General features: G+C 53.3%; 4 protein-coding genes across 4 annotated transcripts; 3 read left to right on the top strand and 1 right to left on the bottom strand.

Annotated features, from left to right (window-relative positions):
* Positions 1–136: 136 nt before the first annotated feature.
* On the top strand, positions 137–2,671 carry PG985_008537 (Pkinase-domain-containing protein; the record flags this gene model as incomplete). The annotated part of the gene is made up of 5 exons (XM_066828305.1): positions 137–211; positions 583–1,306; positions 1,609–1,864; positions 2,318–2,367; positions 2,502–2,671. 5 exons carry the CDS (start codon positions 137–139, stop codon positions 2,669–2,671), a joined length of 1,275 nt encoding a protein of 424 aa, XP_066683217.1.
* A 2,457-nt stretch (positions 2,672–5,128) lies between these two features.
* On the bottom strand, positions 5,129–5,524 carry PG985_008536 (NADH-ubiquinone oxidoreductase 49 kDa subunit; the record flags this gene model as incomplete). Its single annotated transcript, XM_066828304.1, has 2 exons — positions 5,129–5,280; positions 5,338–5,524. The coding sequence occupies 2 exons, from the start codon at positions 5,522–5,524 to the stop codon at positions 5,129–5,131; spliced, it is 339 nt and encodes a 112-aa protein (XP_066683216.1).
* A 945-nt stretch (positions 5,525–6,469) lies between these two features.
* PG985_008535 (uncharacterized protein) lies at positions 6,470–7,576 on the top strand (the record flags this gene model as incomplete). The annotated part of the gene is made up of 2 exons (XM_066828303.1): positions 6,470–7,254; positions 7,426–7,576. 2 exons carry the CDS (start codon positions 6,470–6,472, stop codon positions 7,574–7,576), a joined length of 936 nt encoding a protein of 311 aa, XP_066683215.1.
* Positions 7,577–8,705: 1,129 nt separating this feature from the next.
* Positions 8,706–9,107, top strand: PG985_008534 (uncharacterized protein; the record flags this gene model as incomplete). The annotated part of the gene is made up of 1 exon (XM_066828302.1): positions 8,706–9,107. The coding sequence occupies one exon, from the start codon at positions 8,706–8,708 to the stop codon at positions 9,105–9,107; it is 402 nt and encodes a 133-aa protein (XP_066683214.1).
* Between the last annotated feature and the right edge of the window lie 4,009 nt (positions 9,108–13,116).

Genomic DNA, 13,116 nt, shown 5'->3' with positions numbered 1-13,116 from the left:
GAAGGATGAAGTCAATACACTAAGATCAACTACATGTCAGCAACTACCCCCTCAACCGGCTGTAGATGGACCCTGTTCGTACCTTCCCTGGCACTAAATTCTCCTCCAGCATCGAGTCATCACTTACAGAGAAACAATGTCTCTACATCTCCAGTACCCGCCTGTGGCTCGATTAGCCAACAGGAATTGTCAGAGAGACTATCAGCCAATGGTAGGACCAAAGCTATCTTTGGAAAACACATCAACCTCTGGCAAGTATTCAGCAGCAACGTAACGTGTAGTATATAGATGCAAGTGTGAGCAAATAAATTGATAGAGATCGAAAACAAGAAACGCGTGCAGCAGCAAAAGTGAAGACCTCCTGGGCAAGAGGCTAAACTGCAACCAGTGTGTGAGCAAACGCGAGAAAGAAGGAAGGAAGCACAGAATACGAGGGAAAGAGGAGCAATTTCCCTTGCAGACTTGACAACCGAACAGCACCCGAAGTCAGACACATTAGCGGCAAGACAAAGGTGGCAACCGGCTGCTTATACTGGATGGAGTCGGCCAAAAAAAGCGCCGTTCGAAGGAAACACCACCTAGACGTCCCCAATCAGTGTCCCACCTCCCCCAAACCTTCGAAACTGGGATTCCCCAAACGACCAGAACAACAATGAAAACCTCATCAGTACTCCCGAGACTACTTGGTCAAGATGGAATTACACTTTGTCGGTGACAGACAGTTCTGGCGAGCGGCAGCAGGACTTGCAACAACACTTATTTGTTGACAACCGCAACAACACGGCAACAAGACCGACCAGCCCTCATCTCCCACACCTTCAAACGTTCTGTCAAGACGCATCATTGGCAGACGAGCCATCAACCTTGCTTCCCATTCTCGAACAATTGTTTCTATTCTTCCCCCTTGTCACCTACTTTAAGACTGCCTCGCTCGAGACTACTTCCCAGCTTCCCGAGACTATAGCCCAGTCTCTGTTTGCATCGCCAAGGACACCTCACCACCAGTCCCCCAAGACTTTGCATTTCCTGGGCTCAGGTAGCCGAGGAAGGCGCTGCTTGGTACATAATATTCCGCAACAGCCCGCTCGTGCTCGAGGCCGCCCACCACCGGCGAAAACTGTATTGCATCATCAACCGTTCCGCCCTCTCATCCAAGCATCAGAAGACGATAAAGATGCTCCTTACACACCGCCCGTGAAGGCCGGGCCAGGAGAAGCGAGCCGGTTTGATCGGTATCTCCGAGAGGAGGAGGAGTATGGGCAGGAGACGCGAGCCAGTTCGGTCGGTACCCCGAAGAGCAGGCGAAGTATGACCACCAAGCCGAGCCTTTCCCACTGCCACCTACCCACAGCCGTCCCAAGACAAAAATGGCCAAGAGACTCTCCGGACCAGCCTGGCAGTTCTCCCACTCTGCGGCGGCCATCAGCGGGGATCTAGAAGGCACGACCGAAGGATGAAGAAGCGATTTGGTCTGACTTGAGATTCAGCTAGAAACCCCCTAGGTACCAGCTTTTCCCCCGGGCTCATGGCACTGGTGTACGTCGATAGGTACATGACCAAATACCAAATTTCCCTTGGAACTATCATTGAGCGGCTAAGATACCCCAGAACATGCAGCGAAATCTGGCGAGAGATACGTCCCTGACACAATGCCATGCCCCTTATCCCTTGGCGAAGTATGGACCCGCTCATTAGCCGGGCAGCAGCCGGAGCGTTCAGAACCAGAAACAGCCTCATTATCCAAGGGGTTTCTCCTCTCCGACCATCTCTCCCAGGAGGGCGGGAGCATCGACACCGGCTTCACCTACACCTGCCAGGCGGGCAACCTCTGGGCTCTCTCGTTCACCGAGACCGAAGGTGGAAGGTGAGAGCATCCTTCTTTCCTGAAGGGGGAGAACCTCTCAAGGAGAGATATGACTGGTTTCTTTGGGGCAGTGTTGTCAATCAACCAACCAAATAAACCAATATTTTCGTCAACCAACCATCTGCAAGGTGGTTATTTGGTTGACAAGATACACACAATACGTCAACCAAATGCATCAATATTCGTGTCAACCAACCAAGAGCATATCATTATCAACCAACCATTGGCAGGGTGGTTGGTTGATTGGTTGATTGACAACCCTGCTTGGGGGGAAGGGAACATGCGAGTACTTACTCAGATACACTGCCGAGGACCCTCCTGGGTATGAGGCTAAACTGCAGTCACGTCGTCAGAAAAGACGAACGAAGATGGAGGTTGGTGCAACGGCAAGTCCCTTTTCTCAGAATAGAAAACTTTGTTTCCACAGATGGAATTTGCTAACATCACTTGCAGAAACATTTGGGGGAAGAAAACTGCGAGTACTTGCTTAAGAGTCCTCCTGGGTATGAGGTTAAACTGCATCCGCGTGTTTAAAATGAAAGAACATGGAAAAAAGAGGTTGGTGCATAATGAATCCCTTCTTCCCTGCGAAGGAAACTTGTTCTGAAGAGACGAGATTTGCTGACACCAGTTGCAGACTCTCGCCGAGTCCGGGCCATCAGCGCATGTCGAGCCAGCCTTGGGCCCTCAGAGCCATCTGAACCGGCCTTGGGCTCTTCTGGCGGAACCCGGGACCTCCGTGCTGTCCAGCCGGTCTTGGGACCATCAGCGCATATCGAGCCCAAGACTGGCGGACACGGAGCCTAGGGTCGGCATACTGAGCCCAGGGTCGGCATCTGAGGCCCAAGGTTGGCGCTGCGGTGCAAGCGATTTGGAGCGGAGGGCGGGCCCAAGTCTGAGCGGTATGTCAGTAAACATGCATTATATCTTTACGTTTGGTTTGATGACTGACCTGGCAAATACTAGCCCCAGAGACCCCAAGCTGCTGCTACGACACCATGGCAGGGCCGGGCCGCGGTCTCGAGGCGATACACTACAGCGCCTGGCCCGGCCACATCTGGTGATCTTTTCCTGGTCACCAACTACATGTCAGGAGGCGAACTGTTCTGGCATTTGCAGAAGGAAGGCCGTTTCAACGAAAAGAGGGCCAAGTTTTATTGCCGAGCTGATCTTGGCCATACAATATATTCATCACAGAGACATCGTGTACCGCGATCCCAAGCCCGAAAACATCTTGTGAGACACAAGCAAGTACTTTCCGACAAAGATACAGGGCAGAGCACTCAAAGAGCCTCTGGAACCCGGGGAAGACGAGGATGCAAAACTACCGGGTTTTGACACTCGGAAAGGGAGCGTTCAACATGTTTCGAGTAGAGGCTCGAAGCGTAGACATCAACCTCACGATCTGCGGGCCGATCTTTGAGCCATCCTCGAAGCCAAGCGGCGTCGAATTCAGGGTACCAACGAGCAGCCAGTCGGGAAGAGTCAAGAGTCATCCCGCTTCCCATTTCCCTTGGCATTCCCATTATAATTCCTTGGACTCCCCTTACCAACGGCAAGAAACCGCGAATCCCCTGACGATGCCCATGCAGAATTTTGCCCCTTGGATACCCAGGCCACAATTTGTTTGTCGTTGGGCAGGTGGATGTACGTTTGCATGCTCGCAGCTTTTGCCAAGAGGCTATCATTACACAGGGAGCAAGACAAGGCTCTCAAGCGAGCTGAGTCCACTGACCGCCGAGGCTCCGTCCCCGATCAGGTCTTCACTTTCTGATGCTACCACACCCATGTCGCCCCCGAAATTACTCCCGCTGAGCTGGAGGAGAGATATCAAGAGAAACTGACGTTCACTAAGGAGGCGGACACCATCGTGCGGATGACGTTGAACGCGTCGAGAAGTAGGCCCGGCCGCGAGACGAACGTCTTAGAACGAGGTTAAGCCCGTGAAGAAAGACTATCTCAAGTAGAAGAGGTGCTCCGCTATCACAAGGGAGATGCCGGCACCGAGTTCCCTCTTGGTCCCGGCTCGCAGTTCAATCACCCGTCTATGAACTCAGAACATCTGCCCGCCCATGCGACCATGCAGTCACACACATTTGCCTCTGACGCAATGGTGGCGACATGAAGCCGTTGTTTCTGCGAACAGAGGTGACGGAAGGTCAAAAGCAGGCTTGTGTCCTATGCTGCCTTCTGGCGGTCTTTGAGCTCTCAGAGGTATGTGAACTTTTCCCAACGTTGGCTGAAATCTGTGCACATATACAAAGCAGGTGACTAACAGGGAGTCTTAGATATTCTCTATCCATATACTCGACCCATCCTCAGCCTCTCTTCCACTCTTGTTGTAATTCCCATTGACGAGAAGGAAGAGACTCGCCACATATCTGCCTGCCATCCCGCAATCCCCGACCACCGTCGATATTAGCAACCCTGAGGAATGTCTTGGTTTTGTGGAGCTACCCCGAGTCTGTTATTGGCGAGGAGAACGATAAGGTCTTCCTCGCTCCGGGTTCTGTCTTTGGGCCGAACGACGTCCATAATGCGTTGAGGCCGCGATGAACGCCGTTTAGACATAGTACTTCTTGTTTGAGTACAAGGTAACCGACGCGTTGAGGAAGCACTGATGACCTACCGGAGGTCAAAGCCATTCATCCACAGAGGAGGCAGAGCGAATGAAAGAATAGGCACCGTGGGAGGTTCCGCCTCCGATTCTGCTTCCGTTTCTCGCATGGGCTTGCAGGTGGCGGAAGCCTGTAACAGGAGATCGAGTTCGGTGCCGACGGTGGCAGAACGTGCAGGGATCGCACCGAGGAACATCTGGCGCCCCAGGTTTTGTTGGATGAGGCCGGATATACCAAGATGGACTTCTGGCCGCTGGGTGTCTTGGTGCTTGAGACTTGCTGTGGCTCGAGAAGGCTGGATATACCAAGATGGTAGACCTCTGGCCGCTACGTGTGTGGTTTTTGAGATGTGCTGGGGCTGGAATCCCTTTTAGAGGGAGAGGCTGCCGCGACGACAGAGACGACGCAAGACTCCCTGCCACCGGTGCTACTATTGTCCATACCCTGAGCCAACAGGCAACATCCCCATCAACAAGCACCTCCATGCTGGATCTCTCACTGCCCCCATTCCACCCCTAAAGCGGCCAGCAGAGGGACATGGACTAGGGATAGAGAGGCAACTCTGGTGAACTACATAGCTTGGTCAGACTGGTGGAATAATTTGAGTATTTCTTCATACACTTTGGTTCACCTCCTGGGCAAGAGGCTAAACTGCATCCACGGCGTGATTTTGGGTGATCATGATGTTTGGTCGCGGAGACATGCTCAGCATTTGAAGGACAATCGTCAAAACGATTCCTCCCTTGAGGTACGTATCATCGCGTGGGACCTTGACAACACCAATGTCGTTCAGAGATGCTAATGATATTTACAGGAGCTCTGTTGGCCCTTTTGAAGAGGCTCCCCCTTTTGAACAGAAAATGTCGGATGCCGGACGGCGGCCCCCTCCGGCCACGTCGTAGGGCTGGCTCTTTCGGATATCCCAAGGGACACCTGAACCTCGAAGCATGACACCAGTGAAGGAGAGGTTAAGAGCCTCGGCGGCGGTAACAACACCAACACCCTGCAGACGGTTGATCCAGATTCGGTTGTCCGTCAACATCTCCAAGAACGTCTGCTCCGACCGCCCCTTGCGCTCCCCCCTTCGCCAACCGTCTGAACCGCGAGGAGACAGTGGGCGGCTTCCTGTCCCACAACCACTCCCACGACTGCCAAAGTATTGGCGAACACTGCAGCCAATTCAAACTCGAGAACCTGACGAGCTACGCAGCAGGACAGATGACGTCCAGAAGATATTAGGTTTATGGCGATCCGGCCACTCGATAGGGCACCTTTTCGAGGTATCCAAATATTCACGGAGACGTTGCTGGCGCTCGCAGACTCTTCTCAAGCTGGCAGAGTGTTGACGAAACTGTCCCTGGCGGTTGATGAGACGTTTCGGGGCCCTCAAGCGTTCGCGGAAACGTTTCTAGTTCTCATCCTGCTCATGTAAACATCTTGGCCGCCTCTACCCCGACATATACCCCTACCCCTTATCCGAAAACTTTTGTCAAACTTCCACGATAAAGGCTATCGTTTACGGACTCACTGGCATTGAGGCTACCACTTAGATCGGCGACAGGCCTGCTTTCGAGTGTACCAATCCCTACCACAGTCAATATATCGACCAAAGTACAGGGACCATTGGCACAACTTGGTGGACTGGCTCCATCTAACTGGCTGGCACGACGTCACCGCAAATAGAAGCTCGAGAAGTGGCGCGACATCCATTTCGAGTTCGAGAGACAGCGTCGCACGATCATGAGAACCACCTACGGGCGCCTGAATCAGGAAAACTACGAGGTCAAGATGGAATCTGACAAGAGCAACAGGGAATGATCCCTGAGACCCGTCGTCAGTCGAAAGGGGGTTTCCTACCCACCCGAGCAAGCCTTTTATATGTGTTCATGCGTTGAGAGGTGGTCTGCCCAAGAGCTTTCCCAACCACAAGGTGGCTTCTGACGTCTATGCCCGTTGGACTGAGCCGTAAGAGTGCTCTTTGCATCACATGACGCGAAGCAGCAGCCATCAGAACTACTACAATGCTGTCCACCCACCTCCCGCCGACAAGCGTCAGAGAGTGATAGACTCTGGTGGCTTACATGTTAAACCCGCCCCTTGCTTGGTCTGGCTAAGGTGCCGAGAGCACCGCTCTCACGATGGGCCGTATGCCCACGGACTGCCTCACCGGTCTGCCTTTGCCAACCATTGTTTGTGGAGGATGGCAATTTTATTCTCTACTTCTGCGATACAACGAAGATATAGTGTTTTTGAGTCTTACAGAGGGAGCGAGTTCTCTTCCCAGCAAACAAATAGACCCGTGGCACGATCATGGGCGTCCATTGTGAGGCCCAAAGAGCAGCAGCAGAGACCCCTTCCCGCACAATCAACGGCAAAGGCCCAGAAGCAGAAGAAGCGGCGGAAGAGGAAGCGATGTGCATCGAGCGGCACTGATAAGGGCGGAGGCCAGAAGCCGGGCCAGGGCACAAATATACACATTTCACACATTCACCATATCTCACACTGGGGTACGGGATTTCAGTGGGTGGTTGAAGACTTCTTTGCAAGCTTTCACCAGAATAGCCCCTGGCTGTACTGCGAGGACTTTCACCCGTCGCACCCAATATTTGCTTCTCCATCATCGAGCCTGAGCAGTATCTCTTGTACCGGAAACACACGCAATTGGATACCACTGGCTGCCGGTGGCCTGATGTTCTTCATGCCAACAGAGGACCCTCGCCGCCGCCGCCTTGTTGAGCTCCTAGACTGGCGACTGGATCTCCGATGCTTCTCGTAAGTCACTTCCTAGACCGATTTCCGACCGATTTCCGGCCGGTTCTTGACCGACTTTCGTTCTCAGCACTTCTTTCTTCGTTCTTGTAACCCTCTATGTAATGCCGGGACAGCCTATACAGAGGTTGAAGTTGTATTGATTCTTGTACAGAAAGCTGACAATGTGCCTAGTAGCATGCCCCTGGATGTGCGACAAGGACTTTGTGCCGCCAATGGAAGTGTTCCTTCTCGAACGACACGAGGACCGGGAACTCCTTCCGCTTCAGCCGGCGGTGTCTGCCTTGCCAATGGCAAACCAGACGAGCTACGGGACCGAGGCTGAATTCAAGTGAGGTACCGTTTGCCCGAAATGCGGTCTTTGCAGCCGGGCGGGTGTATTGGTGGGGAAGGGCGTGTGAGAAAGAGATCGCAGGATGACAAACCCGGCGAGCTGCGGCATTGAGGCGGAGTTCAAGCGAGGTATTGTTTGCCCGAAGTACGGTCTTTGCAGCCGGCGGGCTCGGTGGTGGGGCTGGGCGTGCGAGAATGAGATCGCGCTGCGGCACCGAGGCGGAAACCAAGCGAGGCATCGTTTGCCCAAACTGCAACCGCTCGGGGGTCACTGTGACTCCAGAGAACCCCTGTACAAGGAGCTGGCCGCCAAATACAGTCACATGATGGACCAGCTCCTCCCTCTGACCGCGGCTGTCGAATTCAAACAGCCGGTCGGGGGGAGAGAGCTAGGCAGGCGGGCTGGGCGGCGCCCGACCTTGGGGCCACAATCAAAATCCCTATAGAGATATCTTTATTGATATCCCTATAGATATCTTTATAGGTATCTCTTGTCTGTACTCACGCTCCTCCCTCTGGCCGCGGCTGTTGAACTCAATGGCCGGCCGGGGGGGCGGGGGGGGGAAGGGGAGGGAGGCGTGGCGCCGACAAGACACCACATTCATTGATCATCATGGATGCCAAGAGACATCCAAGGTAATTCCAGCAGCTGGAAAAGCTCGGGGAAGAAACTTATGCAACTGTTTGTTGGGCCGAGGAGGGGTGATCATCTTCCGGGCTTGGGACTACGACCGACGGCAAGGGTGGTCGGGGGCCACCGCCTCCCAAACCATTTGGGGCTGGGGCCTGGGCCACCACTACGTGCAAGGTGGTCTGGGGCCCTGGGTTCCCCCCCAAACATCTCCGGGCTCCTGGGCCGGGCTCTGGGCCACCGGCTGAAGACCAGGGTGGTCTGGGGCCCTGGACCCCGCCAAATAGTCTCGGGCACCTAATAATCAGCAGCTTATCCGGTGTGGCCGCTCCGGACTTTCGGTGGGAGTTCGTGTGCTGTCTTTGTTCTAAGTAGTCGTCCGCCAGCAAGCACAACCAGCTCATCGTTCTTTCCTCCAACCTCAATGAGCCATTCTCCATTTCCCCTCAACACCGATATTTTCTGCAGTACTTTATACACCACAGTCACCATGGATGCCATTTTCTCCTCTCAGAAGAGCCTCATTGAATCGATGGGACTGAGCAAGATCTGCGTCATTCGCAACCCCAACTACCAGAGCCATGGCACCAAGTCCTACGTCTACCTGCTCAACCGATTCGGTTTCGAGCCGACCAAGCCTGGCCCCTACCGTCATGTCATGCGAACCCATAAACATGGTCTTGCCGCTGTCAAGCGCGCTCTCGGCGGCCGCGTCCGACAGGACCGCGTTCTCGTCAAGCAGACCGGCGGTGATTCCAACCATGGCGAGGTTACTGCAGACGACCATGCCACAAGAAGCTGCGGCAGGAGGTTGAGGCACACATCAGTCAATTCCCGGCAGAGGTTGCATTTGATGCTCTGCGTGGGAAGGTGCGGTGAAGCAGCTTCGTGATTATCCTGGTGGTGGTCAGGCGAAGGAGGAAGAGGAAACCAACAGGTCAAAAAGAAGCAAAAAGCTCAGCCCAAGGAGTCGTCAAATCCCCCCGGGTGGGATTCGAACCGTCAACCTGGGCCTACGAAAACCCCCCGTGCTCGGGTCACGGTGTCCGGGAAGGGGCGTCCCCCTTCACCCAGACCGGGGTTTTCTACCTCCCCTTCGACTTACCACTCGACCAACGCGGACAGGCCAGCCCCTTGATCGATCAATAAGTTCCCGGTTCGATGAAGGGGACGACCTGAAATCACGCCCTATAACACCAAATTCAACACCCAGTTTCAATTCAATCTTGGCTGTCGGTGGCTACATTCGGTCGGGCAATTTTGATCTCATGCCACCTCGGCAAAGCATTATCCGCTCCAGCAGCATTCGTTCTTCCAACCAAATTTACGGGAGTCACGGAAGTACACATGACATCAGAACGAACGAAGAAGGTACTGGAGGACATCTCGGGCAGCATATCGCGACGACTTGGCTTTCAGGCGACCAGATGAAGCACGATAGTTCCTGTATCCCAGGGTAACTCTCGGTATCTCAACAAGTGGGTGAAGGTGGTTATGGTGGAGGGTCATCGAAGGCCAATTCGTGGTATCTGCGTCATAGTTAGAGATGGTACATAGTGAATGAGATATTGATACACACAATAAGTTCTTATATGCCTTGCGAGTCCTATCGTGACTGATTTGTATGGTCCTGGGATGACATTAAACTCAACCACGAAGCGCCACATCACGTTACCAACTACTGCTACTCAAGGTACGCATATGCCGTCTCTCGAACACCCCACAAGTCTACGGCACGGACTCAGCCTTGAATCCCAGTCAATGGGAGAGAAGGGCAATGGTTCTATACAAAATGAGTCCTTTGACATACACCAAAGAATATCAATCCCCAGGGGCCTACAGCTGAGATGAGACCCTCCCGTCAATCTCTGCCAAATGGATTCTGTGGTGCTCACGCCATTACCAAGCCAGCTACTTGGGCATGATTGAGGTGCGTATCTATACCCGACTTTGCACCTTTGCTGTCCCTGACTTGATCACTGATCAAGGCCGGAATTAAGATGACAATAATTGCCCTGCAGCACCGAACTGACTCCCTGGACGAGGTCAGATGCTCACTTGCGGCTTCCTCAAGCAGCTTCGGGCTACTTTCGTCAGCCCTTTCCACCATCGTCTGTGTGCACAATACTTTGGCTGCAGTAGAGGATGCAAGTCAGAGCATGAAAGGCCAAGCTCTGAGTATTTGGGGACACCATTCAGCCAGACTGGCCTCTACAGACTCACATGGCTGCGAAGTCTAGGCGAAGAAGGGCTTACCCTCACGTGAGACAATGAAACAATACCAGCGCCAATCGCCCTACCGATGACATGAAGGGGGGGCGATGACCACCAACAAGCTGTTGACGGTGGTTACAGCTTCTCCACGCTGTCTGGGTTACCCATGTCTGAGTCTAATGAGGCAGAAGATGAACTTCAGAAATGTTCGGGATGTTGATGGACCATATGAGAGGGAAGCCTGCCCTTTGTGAGTTCGTTGTTTCTGTCGGGCTGTTCTGATACGAATCGGAAAATAGAAGCACCATCGAAGTTTCCGATTATTGTCCCGGCAGCTAGTGCATCGAGCGCGGCCGCGACCTTCATTGCCGTCTTGGTCAGACCCAATGACCGACGACTGACTGACGACGACCTGCGATTGTTTGAGCTACATTAGAATATGGGGGCAAGGCGAAATCGCTCGCCTCGGATTCCCATCACTGCGTTACCGGTCGGAACCAGGCTGGAACGGATCGAAGAGGCCAAGGAGGCGGGATGCGATGGCCCCGAAGTGCGAACACTACCAGCAGCTCTAATCGTTGGCTTGCGCCGCGGATAAACCCCCGAGAGGGCCAAGCTGCTAGCCGTCCTGGTGAAGCCGTATCGGATACCGGAGCTCATTACCACGATGGAGAAGACGGTACGCAGGCTGAACACGAGCAAGCAAGAAATGGGGGATGGTACGGGGAAGAAGTCGATGCATCTGCAATCCGGGTGTCCTGGAGAAGTCAGAGGGGACGAAATCTATTGGTGTAGATCAGAACAGGAACAATATTCTCAACCCAGACTCCTGATCGTTTTCTTCCTCCCCAAATGCCTGCCCAGGCAAAAAAGGCCTGGGAGAAGTCTCAGCCCTGGGAGCGAGCGCATCAGAGAGGTCGCCGACATGATTCCTACAGCTACCGGAATACTATGTTCAAGAGCCTGATCGAAAGCACCAAGGTTGGATCCAGCGCCACCGAATATGTCAGCATCGAACCAGCAACGAGGGAAACAAGGTGATTTGTGAGTCTCTGATACGAATGAGCCCAGTCATGAATGCTGGCGAGGTCGATCAAGACCAAGATGGCGAAGAATATGAAGCAGGCCATCAATTCTAGCTTCTATCTCAGTCTTATCTCAGCTTCTGAAGTATCCTCTTGCGACCGAGGTATGCCTTCCGCCAAAACGCTCGCTACCCGAACATATCTTCGCGGAAACACGACAGTCGTGTTGAAGAACAACCGCATCTTCGCCATGCGACCACATGACGCATTCGAATGTGTTCTCTGTGCGCTAAAGAGAATAACAGCTGAAGACATGTCTCCCCCCAAACTATTCATTCTCTTTCCCCCCTCCGTTTGGATTCTGTCAGTCAATCATAGACTGAGCGCTCTGTGGCCAAGGCTCGACCGTTCGGCAGACTGGGTCATTTCGGGAGTGATGTTGTTGAGCTGCTTAACATTCGGCTGTGAAGTCGCATGGTAGGCAGCTGGGAATACGATCTCTCCACCCATTCAAGTATGATGCCTCTTCGTCGCTCCTGCTCTCTCCGCAGTATTGCGATGAAGCGTCTCAACCTATGACCCGGTTGTTCCGACAGACAATCGAGTAAACACACCCCTTTGAGGATCACATCGCCTTTGGGTCGTAAGATCAGGCGCGCCGAGGAGTAACGCCTCGGTGAGAAGGAGTTTGCCGTGGACTCTCACACATCCCTAGCACATCTGAGGGTCAAACCAAAGAATTGATCGCCAGTGCTCGGAAGGATTCCGATCAAGGACTCTCTTGACCAAGGGGAGGAATAAAGGGGTAGCCGCACTCGCACTCGAGCTACATTTGCCTCTACACACAAGATGTCGCGGCGCCAGCTACGGTAGTCTCGTCCACTGACCCATCCCGTCCCTAGCCGGGAAAAAAGCATCGACGCTCGCGAAAGACATTGAGCGTATGAAAATAAAGCGCGAAAGATATGAAGCGTACAGAGACAAAGCGCGCACGAATACAAACGCACCACTCTCTTCTATAGCATCATCATTACTTAACGGCATTCTCACACCAATCCGACTTCTTGATGCCTCATCAAGCATTCTTGTTCTAACAACTTGGATGTCTACTGGAGCTTACCGCTGATCCTCACACAACTGCCCTTCCTGTGTTCCTCCCTCTACCGCCCTGTCCACTCATTCAAACCCTTTTCATCTCTCTCGGCATTTCGTCATCACATTCACACACCAGGGCATACTGTTCTTCAGGGCTCATAAATTCAGATCCCTTGGTATCTGGAACGGCCGCATGATGTTCGAAAGTGCGCGTTAGCAAGCGACGACGATGGGGAGGTGCGAGGAACGCGATGGCGTGCCTTCCCACTCACCTGCCGAGCCCGTCGAATTACCCAGCCCCCCACCAGATGGGCCATTCCCTGCCTCTAATGGTGTCTCCTAAGTACTTGGGCAGTACTCCCAGCTTATTCGACACGAAGCCAGGGCTATCGCGCCATAGTGGGCTGTTTTCTGAATGTATGCATAGCTTAATCTTTGAGACAAGCATATGACTACTGACAGGATCAACCAGGTATGTTTCGCACGCCGGTGATGGCTTGAACAACACGTTCAGATACCTCGAAAGATGCGCGCACTTGACAATAGTGTTTTTCGCCATGAAAGCTG

This window comes from Apiospora marii (genome assembly GCF_038362585.1).
Source record: "Apiospora marii strain CBS 49790 chromosome Unknown utg000005l_segment0_segment0, whole genome shotgun sequence".
Classification (NCBI taxonomy): Eukaryota; Fungi; Ascomycota; class Sordariomycetes; order Amphisphaeriales; family Apiosporaceae; genus Apiospora; species Apiospora marii.
The sequence above is the reverse complement of the archived record's forward strand: the minus strand, read 5'-3'. Positions and strand labels throughout refer to the sequence as shown.